We start from the raw sequence: 15008 nt of genomic DNA, 5'->3' as shown, positions 1-15008 counted from the left end.
AACCCGCTACCAAGATGTCCCAAAAGATGCGCCCAAGGGATCGCCGATGACGTGCAAACGCCGCAAGTACAACTCCGTACAAATGAATCATTAATGCTCCATGGCCGCAGCTAAACCCATCCACATCGCACATCGCTCTGCCTGCTCCGGGGGAACTTCTTCCATCTTCGTCGAGTTTGTTTGTAGCTTCAACCGCTGGCCTTGGTTGTTCCCCCAAGCAAGCCATACGGGCGCATTCTCATTCCGATACTCGTTGGGATCGAGCGCCTTGATGAAACTGATGTAGTAGTCCATGGTGATGGGGATAATCGCAGAGTTAGTGGTGGCATAGGAGTACGTGGGCTCATTGGTTTCTCCGACTCCGAAGATGGCTGGCAGGTCAAAGACGTGGGGAACTCCCATTCCGTTTGCGATCTCGGTCGGGTCTTGCACGTTGAAGCGGTAGTTCCAGACCTTGCCGGGCGAAAAATATCGAGACATGCTGGCAGCCATATGATTTCCGGGGCAGGTGAAAGTTGACTCTCCGTAGGCTGCGGCCGCAGACGGAAAGTATGCTGCATGTTTGGGAAGAGGATCCATGACTGGATACGCCTTGTTGATGGTATCTAGCTGGAGGTCACTAAGACCTGGGTAGTTGTTTTTTATGAACTGTGCCACTTCATCTGGACTCGTCGCGTTGTATGCAAAATCGGTACCCTCGTTATTATCGTCGGTGACAACGAGAGGAACATGGATGAGCTTGTCTTGATCAAACGACGTGTACAAGCGATCCTGGACCAGCTCGCCATCCACAACTGGAAGGAAATACCACAGAGGAGCGGGATTGCTACTCCCACCGGGAAAAGGCTGGTCGACGTCGTATTCCTGGATCGTGTCGATATGAGCGGAGCGTAGACAGGAAAGAGAATCATCGTGTCCATCGCAGCCGACATCCTTGACGAAGCGCTCGTACTGGAATTGCATCTCCGCGACCGTCCGCTGCGTTGGCCAAAATGTGGACTCGGCCACTGCTCCCACGAAAAGATTGTCATTGCGACCGCCGTATGCAGTGAGATGATGCGCGACGGAGCCAGACCCTGACGAGTCTCCGTGGATCACGACGTGGTTCGGGTTGCCACCGAAGTGTCGAATGTACTTTTTCACCCAGAGGAGCGCCTTCCGCTGATCGAGCAGTCCTGCGTTGAGGCTGCCATTCTGGCGTATGGTTTCGCTCGCAAGAAAGCCCAAAGCACCAACGCGATAGTTGAAGTTCACAAAGACAATATCATGCCCGGATTGCTCCACAACATCGCTCCCGTTGTAGTTGGCGTTGGCGTTATTTGCGTATCCGCCGCCCTGAATGAACAGCCACACGGGGAGATTCAAGCCACTGGAAGCATTTGTCGGCTTCCAGATATTGATGAACAAGCAGTCCTCCGCTAGGGAATCACTGGGAGCCTGTCCGACACCGACACAGATAGGTCCGAACTGAACCTGTCAGCCAGTTCTGAAAGGATACACGCAGGGTTTTTACCGATGATGCATCCAGAAGCTTGCTATTATGCTCGGGATCCTCCGGTGCTCGAAATCGCAATTCATGCACCGGAGCTTTCGCATACCTCATTCCCAGATACTGGTCCACATCGTTGTACAGCGACACCCCTTGATAGCGGGTATACCCCAGGTCGAGAATCGCCGCCTTTGGTAGGGACGTGGGGGGCGCGGCTGAAAGAAGACCTCCAAAAAGGCCCACAATCAGCACAAGTGACATATAGATGGTCATTTGATTCTGTATACTTCGTGTAATACGAAGCTGTACGACGGACTACAGTAGTTGCCGTGTCTTGGCTGACGCCATGTGTGGACCTGGATGCCACGTGATTAACAAGGGTCATTGGAGTCCAACCATTTACGTATGGTTGACGACTGTTGACGATTGTTGATACGTTGACTGAACTGTGCTTCAAGAAATCTCTTAAGTGTATATGCTACAGACGTTGGTGAAGGTACTCAAAAGGCAATGCGTAATGTTACAATTATGACAGCATATGATACAGGGCCAATTTCCGAATCTCGTAAGTCATTAACTCATAACGGGCCTCTCTAGTACACTCGATGAGAATGGCTCCCACGACCATCAGTGCCATGCATACGGCGAGTTCCAGCGGCCTACATGAGTGGTTAGTACCATCCCCAAAACGAGAGAACACTAATGACATACCTTGACACCGGGACGATGAGTCAAACTTCCCTTCAACTTCAACATGGCCCCAGAGAACTTATCACCCATGGTAACCTTGCGGTGGTGGTGCTGAGGTCTAGCGGTTCCCCAGTGTCGCTTGGTGGTGCGGTGTGTAGAGGGAGCGTGGCGGGTAGTGGTGGTCTTGGTATTAACCGTTTGCTTCCGAGCACCGGGGCCACGGAGACGAGTCATCAGAGAGGGCTTCGACTCGCTGGTAGTGGTGGTAGTTGGGTGACGACGGTGAAACATTTTGATTTTGGTGTGATTGTTTGATTGATTGATAGAGAAGTAGGTATTTGATAAGAGAGCAGTCTTGAAGAATAATGGATTTGTGGAGGAGGCGACCGTGTTAAATAAACCGTTTGTTTCGATAGAGGCGGCAAACCTGATACCCCCATGACAGAAGCTAACGTGTGTCAAGTGTGCCATATCGTGGTGTAGATTGGAGTTGACAGGGATAGTATGGTGTGGCGTCGAGCCGGGACGTCATTCGTGGAAGATCAGCGCTGCCGATGACCAGTCTCCTCGACAGGGTGGAGAGCTACTGGTCAGCTCCACAGGATGATGTGGCTTGTTTGTACCCCGTGGCGAGAATCGTCATCAGAGGCAGGGGCTTTCCAATATCGAATTTGGCTCATGCTGTTTAATGAAAACTGTTGCCCGTGCGGGTGTGACATCATTGTAGCGGGACGTCACCGTAGGGCTCAGCTATTTTTATTTCTTATCTGCAAGAAAGCCATGTTGCAGAGCAGTACAGTAGATCACAGGGTAAGCCACAGTGGACGGATGGAGGGTGTACAGGAATGTTGTCGCCTTAGTGGACCGGGCCATAACAGCACTCGAATTAGAGTCATGACGTGTGGCCGTGCAGTCTAGTGTTTTTCGTCTTGGTTTTTGCGATCATCTATACTGTACATTACATTTCTGCGCCAGAACAAAATACCCCAGTTCCTGCGTGGCGGCAGGATCTTCCTCCGTCATCCCCAGCTCCTCCAGCAGCCGCTCAATGTTACCCAGCACCCTCGCATCCTGCCTCACGACGTATTTCATTCCCTTGAACTGGTAGCTGCTTCGGGCCCCGTGTTCCAACAAGCATTTCACCAGCCTTGTATTTCCCAACCGAGTGGCCGTACGTAATGGTGGCCCCCTTCTCCCCACTGCGTTTGGGTTGGCTCCCCCCTTCAGCAGCAGCATCGCGGCTTCCACCTCCCCGTCTCCGATGGCTCGCTGGATGGGGGTCTGTGAGGCTCCAGGATCCCCATTAGGATCGACCCCATTGTCAAGTAAGAGTTGGATCATTGCCAATCTTTTCTCGGAAGGACAGTCGTGTAGCGCGATGGATAGGGGGGTCTTATGCCTAGGAGAGGTCCGCGTTGCGACCGAAGATCCTTCACGACGTAGAAGCCATTGCACAACTTCCAACATCCCGTTCCTGACAGCGTCATTAAAGCAAAAAACCCAGAGAAGGTCCATATCCGACTGTGACCAATTCATATATTTCTCCAAGATAGGAACCATCTCGGTTTTGCCGATCCGTAGCACTCCCAGCACAGCCGCACGCAATTCCGAGAAGAGATTCTTCCCAAGCTGGTTCGCGCGCTCGCTCAAAAGGGTAATCCACGTCTCCAGCACCTCTTGATTTCCATGCCGCGCAGCTACAGCCAGCCCACACGTGCTATCATGACACCACGACGAACAAGTTTCGTAGCGGTTCGGACAACCGTTCTTCACTAGCGTCCGGATGACCTCTCGCGTGCCCACCTTGTAGGCCATATCGATCGGCACCATACCAAGAGTGTAATTCCAATTAAAAATCTTGGACCTAGCACCCTGATCAAACATTGCTTGCAGCTCCTCATGGTCCCCTCGGCGGATCGCACTGACGGCGAGTCCCGCCGCGAGTGCATCTTTTGCGGACTCCAGACGCTCATTAGAGGTGTAGGTGCGTCTTAACTTGCGAGCGTAGTCTCGATCGCTACGGAGTCCAAATAAAACCTCAGGATCATCGCGACTCCCCATCACAGCACCTACCATCTTATCGATGATGATATGTTGCTCTTCGTCGCTCATAAGCGCAATATGAGGCAGATCCAGAATGCGCTCAATCAAACTTGAAAAGAAAGATGGTCTCTTCTTGTGCTCTTCAATCAAATACCAAATGTATTTCTGCTTATAAGGGAAAGTACGCCATGACGTGAAAAGAGTCCTTTTATTGTCGAGATGGGCGTTTTTCGGCCAAAGTGCCTCATTAAAAGTGCCTAAAAGAAGTTTAGTATGTGCCCTACCGCGGTACATGACTTGAATGAAAACTCACGGTTGACGAGCCTGAATCGCAGAATGTCTCGGTAGGACAGGGTCTCGACCGCTTCCCGGAGTATGATCTCGAGAATCTCGAGCGGGACTCGCATTGTGTTGATCGGGCGTAGTACGGAGAAAAGATGCCCGGGAGTTTTACCCCCCTTTTATTCACCCGGCGTAAAGGTCCGATTGCTACTGAGTCATTTCGCTCCCACACGTGAGAATCCGTTTTGACTAGTACTAGAATCCTTGACTAGCTATGTAGAAACGGGTGAATTGTGGGGCGATGCGATGGTAATTTACAGCTTGTTTAATTGGTAAACATTCAGAGTGGAGATGGTACTGTAAAACGGGTCCAATTGTATTGACAATCTGCAAGAACAGCGGTTCTTTCGAGATCGCCCAAATCCAAAGGAAAAAAAGATTATAGCGTGCTTGATGTACCAAGATTGCGAAGAAGTGTCTCTAAGAGCTCTTCCTCAACCACAGCGTCTGCGAGTTGCAATAGCCCAAAAGACCGGTCAAGCCCCATTCCATGCCTATACCACTCTGCTTGTGACCACCAAATGGTGCTTTGGGGGAGATGTCAAAGTGAGAGTTAACCCAGACACTGCCAGCCTGGAGCTGATTAGCCATACGAGTGGCCCGATCGAGATCCTTAGTCCAGACCGACGCGCCCAGGCCAGTCTCCAGCGCATTCGCTTTCTCAAGGACATCGTCCTCGTCGGACCATTTCATGATGGGAAGAATAGGTGCAAACGGCTCCTCCTGCACGACCCGGGATGACTCGGGCGGGTTGTCAATAATGGTCGGGTGGATGAAGTAGCCGTGAGAGTCATCGGTCGAGCCACCCAGCACTGCCTTGAGCTTCTCGGCAGTAATGGAACCCAAGAGCTCCTTGGCCTTTTCAAATTGCATCTTGTTTTGAACAGGACCGAAGAAAACATCAGGTTCCGTACCGTCTCCAATCTTTAGCGTTTTCACGAACGCGATCAGCTTCCCCAGGAATTCGTCGTAGATCTTCTCGTGGACGTAGAGACGCTTGATCATCATGCAGATCTGGGCACTGCACAAATAGGCAGAGATGCCAACTTTGGGAATGACCGCATCAATGTCGATATCGTCACAGATAATGGCTGGGTCATTGCCACCGAGCTCCAGAGTTACTCGCTTGAGAGTCTTGGCGCAACTAGCCATCACCCGCTTGCCAGTCGCAATGGACCCAGTGAATGAGATCTTGTCGATACCAGGATGTTCTGTGAGCATCGGGCCAAGGCTGTCATCACCACTCAGGCACTGCACCACACCAGGTGGGAAGAACCGAATCGCCAGCTCGGCCAGCTTCAAGTCACAGTAAGGGGTGAAGGGTGAAGGCTTCACAATAACAGTATTACCGGTGTACACAGCACCGACAACCTTGCCCGTGGCAAGCAACACGGGGAAATTCCAAGGCACAATGGCACCAGCAACGCCCATAGGCACGTGGCGCTGAACAATCTTAAGATCATCCTTCTCCTCGATCACATTCTCTTTGATCTCGATATCAATCATGACCCGAATCCATGTAACGGCCATTCCCACCTCGGTTGCGGCCTGGTTCAGCGGCTTTCCCTGCTCCATCGTCAGGGTTTTGGCGAATCTATCAGCATTGGCCTCGATCGCGTCGGCATAAGCTGACAGAGCTGCCCGGCGCTCCGCGAAGGATGTCTTGGACCACTTCTTAAAGGCATCGCGGGCACACTTGACGGCCTGATCGACGTCCTCCTGGGTTGTAACAGGGACTTCGGGGTTGGGCTTGGAGTTTGCGGGGTTGATGCTGTGGCGAGTGGTGGCAGTTGACCTCAGTTCGTTATTGATGACATTGTGATAGGTCTGTTTAGTGAATTGTCAGCGACCAGTTCGCTTTCCACGTTCTAGCATAGAAATACTCACGGCGAAGTCCAGGGGACCGCTCTTGGTAGTGTCGACAGTCATCTCCAATAATTAAGGATAGCTAGAATAGCTCAATAATTGCAGAGAGTAATTCAGTCCAACGACTTTCAAGTATTTATAGAGGACGTCGGTGTAATTGCACTGGCGGCGAAGTGCTAATCAGCATAGGCTTTATTTATAGTCGAAGCCGAGCATCGTCACGACTCCTTTCAGTAACGTGAAACCCGTGAAATCATTCCGACTCGCCAAGTCCGTAAGCTTCTTTACTCCGCTTCATCACATGGATAGATGAACCAAAATCTAACTTTAAAAAAAGACCAAGAACCTAAGAGAGAGAAGAAGATGACGATCCCCCAGTTTTCCCCAATTTGGGGCCGAATCCCGGATCCGTTCGGGCATCGCGGGGAGCAGATCCGATGTACGGGGAGTTTGCAGAGAGTTTGCGGGGAGTTTGCGGGGAGTTCGCGGGGTCCATGGTCACGGGTCTGTGTTTCCACAAACCCTAAACTTCATAATTAGAGAGTTCCTTCGGGTGTGTTTTTCGGAAACTTTCGGGCCTTGAACTCGGCAGGCAGTGTGCACCGGGTTCGAACTACGGCATTTGGCCGGTGTAATGTGATCATTGTCTGGGGCCTGAACCGTGCACGGCGTCTAACTAGGCTGAAGATGGGTAGTTTAGGTTTAGAGAACGAACAAATTGATGGTCGGGATTTGAATTGCGTTTTGTAGGTGGCCGAGAGACGAGGTCCGCATATTCATCTCAACCCAGCTGTGGTAGTGGCAGATGTAGTCGGATCTGACCATGACAAGTTCCAAAGACTGGCCAAAATTGAAGGCTCGGGGCCCCGTGGAAGGATAGCAGTAATTTCAACATTGCAAAGGATATGTTCAAATTTCACCTAGTTCGACTTGGACTAGACAACCTAGGTAAAGTTTATCTATTCCACAGGCCACCGGCCCTGCATCTTGCTGGACAAGCCAGATCTCTCAACAACTTCCCGACTTCGCTTCTTTGCATCCTCGACAATCTCCTGCTCATTCATCGTCAGTAGCTCTCCACCTTGAACAAGGACCTTTCCATCCACCACTACGAGTTCAACATCTCGTCCCGTGGCAGTATACACGACAGCACTGGCCGCATTGAACCAGGGCTGACTGTGAATCCCACGGACATCAATAGCCACAAAGTCAGCTTTCTTGCCAATCTCGAGACTACCAATACGGTCATCCAGTCCAAGAGCTCTGGCGCCATTGATGGTAGCCATCTCCAGAACCGACTCAGCCGGCACAGCAGTCGGTTCATACGAGATACTCTTGTGGATGATCGCAGCAAGCTTCATCTCCTGCAGGAGGTCGCAGGTATTGTTACAAGGCGCGCCGTCGGTCCCGAGGCCGATGTTGACGCCGGCCTGCTGCATGTCAGGTACCCTGCAAATGCCCGATGCCAGCTTAGCATTAGACGTCGGACAATGTGCCACATGGGTCCCCGAAGCCGAGAGCCGCTCGATATCCGAGTCATCCAGATGGACCATGTGTACTAGTACAGTGGATGGGCTCAACAGTCCTACCGAATCACAATACGACATAGGCGTATGCGACACAGACGCAAAAAAGTCGCGATCAGCTTTGACTTCCGCACAGTGCATAGTGACGGGGATTCCCTTCTCCCGGGAGATCGCAGTCATCTCCTTATAGAGAGCATCGGATACCCTAGAAAATGTTAATGGTTTTAGGATCTATTAAAAGTAGGTGCCTACCCTCCAGGAGTACGAGCTCCGAACCACACGCGGATACGGTCATTGGCAGCACCGTTCCACTTCTCCCACATCTTGAGCGTTCCCAGCAGGGAAGTCTCGCGGTTCTCAACGAGGCCCGGGTGCATAGCCCAGGCGTCGTCTTTGGCGTACTTGGCGATGTCCATAACGATTTTGCCGAGACAACCTCGAATACCGGACTCTTCGACTGCACGGGCGAGTCCGTCGAAGCCGTAGCGATCGGCAAACTGAATTCCAATTAGCATGAAGCCGAAAGTATTCAAGACGACGAACAACTACATACCATGCTCTCGAGGAAGCAGGTCGTGCCCGACTTGAGCATCTCGCCGATACTCAGCCGAGCCGCAGCATACCCGTCAGCCTCGGTGAAGTTACCCTGCAGCACCCAGATTCGTTCACAGAGCCAAGAAACAAGCTCCAGATCATCCGCAGTGCCTCGCAGCAGCGTCTGAGCAGTATGCATGTGAGTGGAGATCAGCCCAGGGATGATGATGCGACCGGACAGATTGACCTCCTCATCATCGGGGTATCGCTCTTTCAGCAGAGACGTTTTACCAATGTCGGCGATCGTTTCACCAGTGACGCGAATGGCACCGTCGTCGATGATGCGACGGGTGCTATCGACGGTGATGATGGTGGCGTGAGTGTACAACATGATGGTGTTTTGGAATTGCTAAGTTGGTGCAGAAGCCAGTGCTAGGTCACAGTATGGCCGGGTTGAACAGGTAAAAAGAGGTTTGTCTTCTACTTATGCGAGGCGGGTAATTTGGCGATGCCCCTCACTGTGCGGGATCGACTCGGAGACCGCCGACGCACGAGGGGCAGCGATAAGAGATAACATGGACTCGGCTTCACGCATTGCAAATGGCAATTGCAAGCGTGGAGATCTCCGATATTTATCTACGTAGTTTCGTGATTCATTATGTCATTGATCTATTTCATAAATTAGCTCCTATAATTCGAGAAATTCATAAACGTAATATCTAAATATAGGTCCGCAAGTATTCCCCGAGCGCCATGATGGCCATCGCCTGCCCATAGGGCATGGAAGTCAAGGCAATGTCCTTGTAGAACTGCGAACAATCACCCATTCCCGTTCCGAAGCTGGTGTTCCGAAGCTCACCCTTGCCATCTACATCCTTCAACACAGAGGCGATGGCTTTTTCAGCGACAGGCCTGTATTGTGCGCCAATGTATCTCTTCCGAACAGCCTTCAGAATACCATAGGCGAATCCAGCAGTTGCAGATGCCTCGAGGTACGAATCAGGGTGATCAAGCAGTGTGTGCCAGCCACCAGACTCCGACTGAACCCGCTGGAGAGCCTCGCACTGCGCCTCCAGTGTCTCAATGAGATGTAACCGGATAGGATCGGTAGGCGCCAGGCCGAGCACCTCGATGACCTCCGGAATGACAATAGTAACCCAACTGTTACCGCGAGCCCAGCGCGCATCGGCAAAGTTGTGACCACCGTCCTCAAAAGTCCAGCCGTGGAAGAACAAGCCGGTCTTAGTATCGAACAGATACTTGATGTGGGTAAGGAACTGTCTCTTCGCCTCGGCAATATACTCAGGTCGGTTCAGGAGCTTCCCGATCTTAGCCAGCGGCATAACAGTCATCATGAGTGTATCATCCCAGAGCTGCTGATAATTCTCATCGATATAAGTGATGTGCTGCATGCCGCCGTAGCGTGTGCGTGGCAATTCGTACATCGCCCATTCAGCCCAGGCATCCAGCCAGGGGCGGTAGCTGACGTTGCCGGTCTTTTCATAGACGTAAGCGAGGGTCAGGAAGACGGCCATCGTATTGATGTTCTTGGTGGTGCCCCCCTCCGCAAACCGCGCGGCAAACCAGTCCTCGATGATCTTCACCAGCTTCTCGTCGCCGGTCATCTCGTAGTACTTCCACACACCATATAGGCCGATGCCGTGAGTCCATTCCCAGCCAGCCCAGGACTTTGTATCAATAACGCGACCGTCGGGGAGGGAGAGGAGGAATTTGCCATTTTCATCCTTGATGTTGACGAGATTGTCGATGAGGAGGTTGATCGCGCTGTGCATTTCGGGGGCGGGCAGTCGCGTCGCAGCCATGGTGGTGAGATCTTGGCGATGCTTGAGCACGGTGATTGATGAGAAGAGCTTAAGCCCAAGACTGTTCTCTTCGATGGCCAGAATCTTCAAGTCTAGTATTAAGTAGTTGCGGATGATTGCTGAAGAACTCGACGGATCCCCGCGCGGGCCTGGACCAGCTCGGGGTATCGCAGGCCGAATGCGAGTGGGCGCAGGTGCCGACACTGGGCAAATACAGGTACATCGAGGCGCTAACGAGGACTAAGGGCGCATCCGAGGGCAGGTGGATTCGCTCGGGACTTTGCTTCCCATATTTCCCCCATGAAGTGCGTGGGGGGACGTACTCGCTTTGCGAGACTCCGGCTGCCAATAAGCTAGGGAGAAACAGGCGGCGGGAGGCATTGCTACATTTCATATGCTGCTAAAAAACAAACTTCTTAAGAGAAGAATGGAGAGTTGATATGGTCATGGTACATGAGAGGAGAAATGCAAGAGGGGAGAGATCGTAAGTCATAAGTCACCGGTCAAATCACCATCGAGAATCCACGGGTTCAAACAAATTGCTCTGGTTCTCGTGTTCGGCAGGCATATCCACGATATTGATCCCGCGCTTTCGTGCAATGTCGCAAAGATGGTCACAGGCCTCGCGTGCCTGGCGCAGTACCTCATCCGGCGCTCTCTCAGCCTTGTTTCCCCACGATTCGGAAGACTTGGCTTTGTGGTGAAGGTCCAGAACAAATGCCAACTGTCGGAGATGCGGGAGGAAGGTCTCGGACTCGAACGACTTCAGCCAGTCTGCCCAGTGCTCTGACCGACAAAGAGATGCAGGGCCACGGAAGTACAAGGTTGACAGATTGGGCGGCAACACCTTGTAGAACGTGGGCAGGTAGGAAGGGTCCTCGAAGACTTCACCTACGGTCAGATTGAAGGTTTTCAAATTGTCAAGGGTGGGCAAAAAGTCTTGAAAGTGCTCCTCTGTCAGATAGTGAAAGTCTAATCCGCTTGTTGAGCGGATTTTCAGGGTCTGCAGGTTTGACACAATATGTGGGAGAGCTAAAGTCATGCGGCAAAACGTGTCGATGGCATCATTCTCAAAGATTTCCAGTGTCTCCATGTTGGTTGGACCTGTAGGTGGTTCATTTTTTGAGTCTTTCTTGGCGTCAGGATCGCAGTAGTGTTCATTCATGTACTCCGCAACCAAAGTAGGGAGGTAGCGAATCTCAATCTTGCGCTCCTCGGGCGTCCCCTCGTGAACTTTGATATGCTCTGCTTCCTTATCTCCACGTTTGATATCCTCCTGATGCTGTTTCACTAGCTCATCACTCGTCGGGCCCACAAATCGAAGACCGCATGTCAGAAGTAGGGTGAGATGTAAGACGCGGCCTTCCAGGATAAATGGGGTTTGGATCACCTCAGACACTGCCGAGCTCAGCTGAAGCCGTTGAAGGGGCCAGTGTAAAGGGATCTCGTCATTCAGATCCTCATTGAATCCACTATCGAGCTCCAGGTTCTCAACCGCGGTAAAGTGTGAACCAAGGAGGTCCCACTCATCACCGGAGGGGGCGTCATCGTCGATGCGTAGGTAAGGGGTATCTCGTGGAAGACCTTGAAGTTGGGTTTGGACATCAGGGGTATCATTGGGATGACCCTCAACACCCTCCCAAGGGATCCTGACGATGGCTGGGGAATCAGGCATGATGACTGGGGTCCGTTGGTAGGTCGAGGTGTACACAGATGCGTGAACAGAGCATTTGACCTCGACAGAGGTAAATTTCGAATCCAGAGGTTTGGTCGACTGAGAACGTGAGATTGGTGTCCAAAAGAAAGGTGAAGAGACGTGTGAGAAGAGAGGGCCTCGTGCTTTTAACGTTCGGCCAAGGGGCAGGCGCATTGCGTGACAGTTACGAGATTTCTCGGTTCACTGCCCTGGTCTTCAAAGAATGATATCACTCAGTGTTGTCAACGTTTCTTCTGAGCTCTTTTGGATTGAGATCTTGACTCATCTTTCCAGCGGAAGGTGTTCTCCTTTGGTCAGATTCCAATGAACTGTTTACGCCGGAAAAACAACCGCCCGGAATTGCAGGGATCTCGATAAATGCGACTTTTACTTGAAAAGCTTTATTTATTTTTCCGTTCTTAACGTTTGCTTTAAAACTTCATGAGTACAAATGGCTATGTTAAAAGAGTGCGTATTCTGCAACTTGATCCTTAGCACTAAGGTTCTCAAGCTCCAAGCTCAAAAGATTGAAACTTTCTTTCAAACCATTAAGGGCAGTTTAGTGTTAGAATCCTCACCCATTATCGGTTCATTGATTTGTTGTCATTCATGATCCGTACTAGTCAAAAGACAGCGCGCAGGGTGGTGATTTGAGAATGAGGAGGTAGCTTGTCGATCTTGGACTGGAACTGATCTACACCTCCAGCACTTTGGTCAGCGATCAACAACCAGACAGGCACTGACTGAAGGGCATGATATACGGCAACACAAGCCGAGAGCGTGAACCCACGAGGCCAATGAGGGGCTTAGCCACGACCGCCACAACTGTTCTCAACCCACTTGTTCACAGCTGTTATCGGCACTGCGAAAGTAAATACAGAAATCATGTTCGAATTTCGGAACAATTTTACAACTAAGACAACGTTTAAACCTTATTGGCTATCTCCCCTTCCTTTGAGCCGTCTATCCCATTCCAAATCAATTTCCCTCTCAGCGTCATACCTGGAGTAAATATTAGCAGTCACCCCGGGTAATATGAAAAAGAATAGAAAGATATACCCATAGCACCACATCTGCGTCGCAGGGTCACTCCATTGATTCGGGCTATGGGAGAAGGGTCGGCCCTCGACCTCCGGCCGCATAGCGGCGTCGCGAGCCTGTTGAGCAGGGCCGTCCGCGAAATGCCACAGCTTCCCCTGGAGAAGACTTGCTTCTTGCATTTGGTTAGCTCTCTGCATGCGAACTTTCTCAAAGGCCGACAGGGCATGTGGAATATGAGCTTTGGATGTGATTTTGCTCAGTGCTTGAGCGAGGGCGACCCCGTCTTCCACTGCGATTGCGGCGCCTGCAAAGACCATCAAAGAGGTTAAGTCAGGCTGTTATACAAACGGCGATCATTGTGTTCATACCTTGAGACATATATGGGAGCATTGCGTGCGCAGCGTCGCCGAGAACGACGAGCTTGCCTGATATCCAGCGATTCATGATCGACCCACTGAACAAGGGCCACTTGAGTGTCTTGTCGATCATGTTTATGATCTTGGACAGACTGAAGAGAGTCAGCAACATCATGCATAGAGATATTGCTAAACATACACTGGATCCCAACCCTCAAACTCTTTCCGCATGTCGGCGATCGTTTCTTCTTCAGTCGTATCCCAGCCGGAGCCATCATCAGGATGGGACAAAACCATGTTAAAGGTCTTTCCGGCTCCGATTGCATATGTCATAACATGCCGCTTGTCGCCAAGCCTGGTAAAGTCATTAGAAACAACCTGGAAGAAGCACAAGCTGATGCATACCACAGGTTAAAGGAAGGCTTTTCCAGTAGCCACGCAATGTCAGGGTCACCCTGCAAACGATCGATATCCACCACGGCCCGATAGGCGGCAAAACCAGTCCTTTGGGGTGGATGGTCGGTGCCTCCTTGAACAGTTCTCCGTGCAGTGGAATTGACACCTGTACACAGATTAGCCATGGGCCTTACATACGCATTTCCCGAGACGTTACCATCTGCAGCTACAATTAGGTCAGCGGAAACCGACGAGCCGTTTTCCAGTGAGAGGCTTGGACCCTCGACGTCGTACAAAACAACCTTTGAAGCCAAGTTGACGGCAACGCCTAAGTCCACGGCCAGCGCATGCATCGCCTCGTGGAAGTGAGCCCGATGAATTACCCAATATGGCGCATCAAATTCCTGTTCAAATTCAGGATCCAGACGCGTTCTGCCGATGACTTGACCGTTTTGCCATCGACGCATAAGAACGCTCTCTGGTTGTGTCACATGTCTTGCTAGATACGGCCCCAGACCAAGTTTGAGCAGCAAACGTGACGAGTTAGGGGGATCTGTATCCCTGCGCCAACCTACAAAGTACCGTTAGTTTGATGATTATGATGGCTCGCTGCATTTTCGTACTTCAGCCAGTCGATTTGCCTGCTCATAGATGGTTACATTATGACTCTTCCGAGCCAGGGCAATGGCTGTAGCAAGACCACCAAGACCGGCTCCAACAATAACGACATTTAGTTTTTCGCCGTTGCTCGCGGCGTCTGTGTGACTACGCTCAAGCGACCTCAAAAAGTAAAGGCAGTTACTGGGATAACCCGGCAACTGGACAGTGCATCAGCAACTCGTGGCCAGGGGCAGAGTAGAGAAAGAAAGCTACCACACTCGACAGAATACGGGTACTAACCTTTAGCCTGTCTTGACTACTTCCAGAACCTGTTTCCATTGCACCGATGCGAACGGAGGTTCCTGGGACTAGGTTTCACGCCAGAATATCGGTCTCAATTGAGTTGTCACACGTGGTGAACACGGAACCAGCAAAAAAAAAAAGGAACCAAACATTCCCGCGCAGTGCATGGCGTTTGGTTCCAGGGACTGAGGAATGGGGGGGGAGGAGGAAGTTAAACGCCACGGCATCAACCCGGGACTGCGCTAGAGCGTAGTGCCGGTTCACTGTTATTTGCCAGATCGAAGTGAGATGGCTGACAGGACT

At 51.4% G+C, this 15008-nt stretch overlaps 8 protein-coding genes across 8 annotated transcripts; all 8 read right to left on the bottom strand.

The window, feature by feature from the left end:
• Positions 1-90: 90 nt before the first annotated feature.
• Positions 91-1762, bottom strand: N7498_007804 (putative carboxylesterase; the record flags this gene model as incomplete). The annotated part of the gene is made up of 2 exons (XM_058454866.1): positions 91-1467; positions 1514-1762. 2 exons carry the CDS (start codon positions 1760-1762, stop codon positions 91-93), a joined length of 1626 nt encoding a protein of 541 aa, XP_058307115.1.
• Positions 1763-2082: 320 nt separating this feature from the next.
• On the bottom strand, positions 2083-2470 carry N7498_007803 (uncharacterized protein; the record flags this gene model as incomplete). The annotated part of the gene is made up of 2 exons (XM_058454865.1): positions 2083-2148; positions 2201-2470. 2 exons carry the CDS (start codon positions 2468-2470, stop codon positions 2083-2085), a joined length of 336 nt encoding a protein of 111 aa, XP_058307114.1.
• Positions 2471-3121: 651 nt separating this feature from the next.
• On the bottom strand, positions 3122-4629 carry N7498_007802 (uncharacterized protein; the record flags this gene model as incomplete). The annotated part of the gene is made up of 2 exons (XM_058454864.1): positions 3122-4479; positions 4536-4629. 2 exons carry the CDS (start codon positions 4627-4629, stop codon positions 3122-3124), a joined length of 1452 nt encoding a protein of 483 aa, XP_058307113.1.
• Positions 4630-4984: 355 nt separating this feature from the next.
• Positions 4985-6493, bottom strand: N7498_007801 (aldehyde dehydrogenase family protein; the record flags this gene model as incomplete). Its single annotated transcript, XM_058454863.1, has 2 exons — positions 4985-6391; positions 6452-6493. The coding sequence occupies 2 exons, from the start codon at positions 6491-6493 to the stop codon at positions 4985-4987; spliced, it is 1449 nt and encodes a 482-aa protein (XP_058307112.1).
• An 896-nt stretch (positions 6494-7389) lies between these two features.
• N7498_007800 (amidohydrolase) lies at positions 7390-8881 on the bottom strand (the record flags this gene model as incomplete). Its single annotated transcript, XM_058454862.1, has 3 exons — positions 7390-8161; positions 8209-8453; positions 8510-8881. The coding sequence occupies 3 exons, from the start codon at positions 8879-8881 to the stop codon at positions 7390-7392; spliced, it is 1389 nt and encodes a 462-aa protein (XP_058307111.1).
• Positions 8882-9209: 328 nt separating this feature from the next.
• N7498_007799 (glycoside hydrolase family 88/105 protein) lies at positions 9210-10313 on the bottom strand (the record flags this gene model as incomplete). Its single annotated transcript, XM_058454861.1, has 1 exon — positions 9210-10313. The coding sequence occupies one exon, from the start codon at positions 10311-10313 to the stop codon at positions 9210-9212; it is 1104 nt and encodes a 367-aa protein (XP_058307110.1).
• Positions 10314-10821: 508 nt separating this feature from the next.
• N7498_007798 (uncharacterized protein) lies at positions 10822-12183 on the bottom strand (the record flags this gene model as incomplete). Its single annotated transcript, XM_058454860.1, has 1 exon — positions 10822-12183. One exon carries the CDS (start codon positions 12181-12183, stop codon positions 10822-10824), a length of 1362 nt encoding a protein of 453 aa, XP_058307109.1.
• Positions 12184-12941: 758 nt separating this feature from the next.
• Positions 12942-14155, bottom strand: N7498_007797 (uncharacterized protein; the record flags this gene model as incomplete). The annotated part of the gene is made up of 6 exons (XM_058454859.1): positions 12942-13011; positions 13069-13354; positions 13419-13558; positions 13606-13761; positions 13812-13968; positions 14020-14155. The coding sequence occupies 6 exons, from the start codon at positions 14153-14155 to the stop codon at positions 12942-12944; spliced, it is 945 nt and encodes a 314-aa protein (XP_058307108.1).
• Between the last annotated feature and the right edge of the window lie 853 nt (positions 14156-15008).

Source organism: Penicillium cinerascens, assembly GCF_028974065.1.
Source record: "Penicillium cinerascens strain IBT 15544 chromosome Unknown contig_9_segment0_segment0, whole genome shotgun sequence".
NCBI classification, from domain to species: domain Eukaryota; kingdom Fungi; phylum Ascomycota; class Eurotiomycetes; order Eurotiales; family Aspergillaceae; genus Penicillium; species Penicillium cinerascens.
The sequence above is the reverse complement of the archived record's forward strand: the minus strand, read 5'-3'. Positions and strand labels throughout refer to the sequence as shown.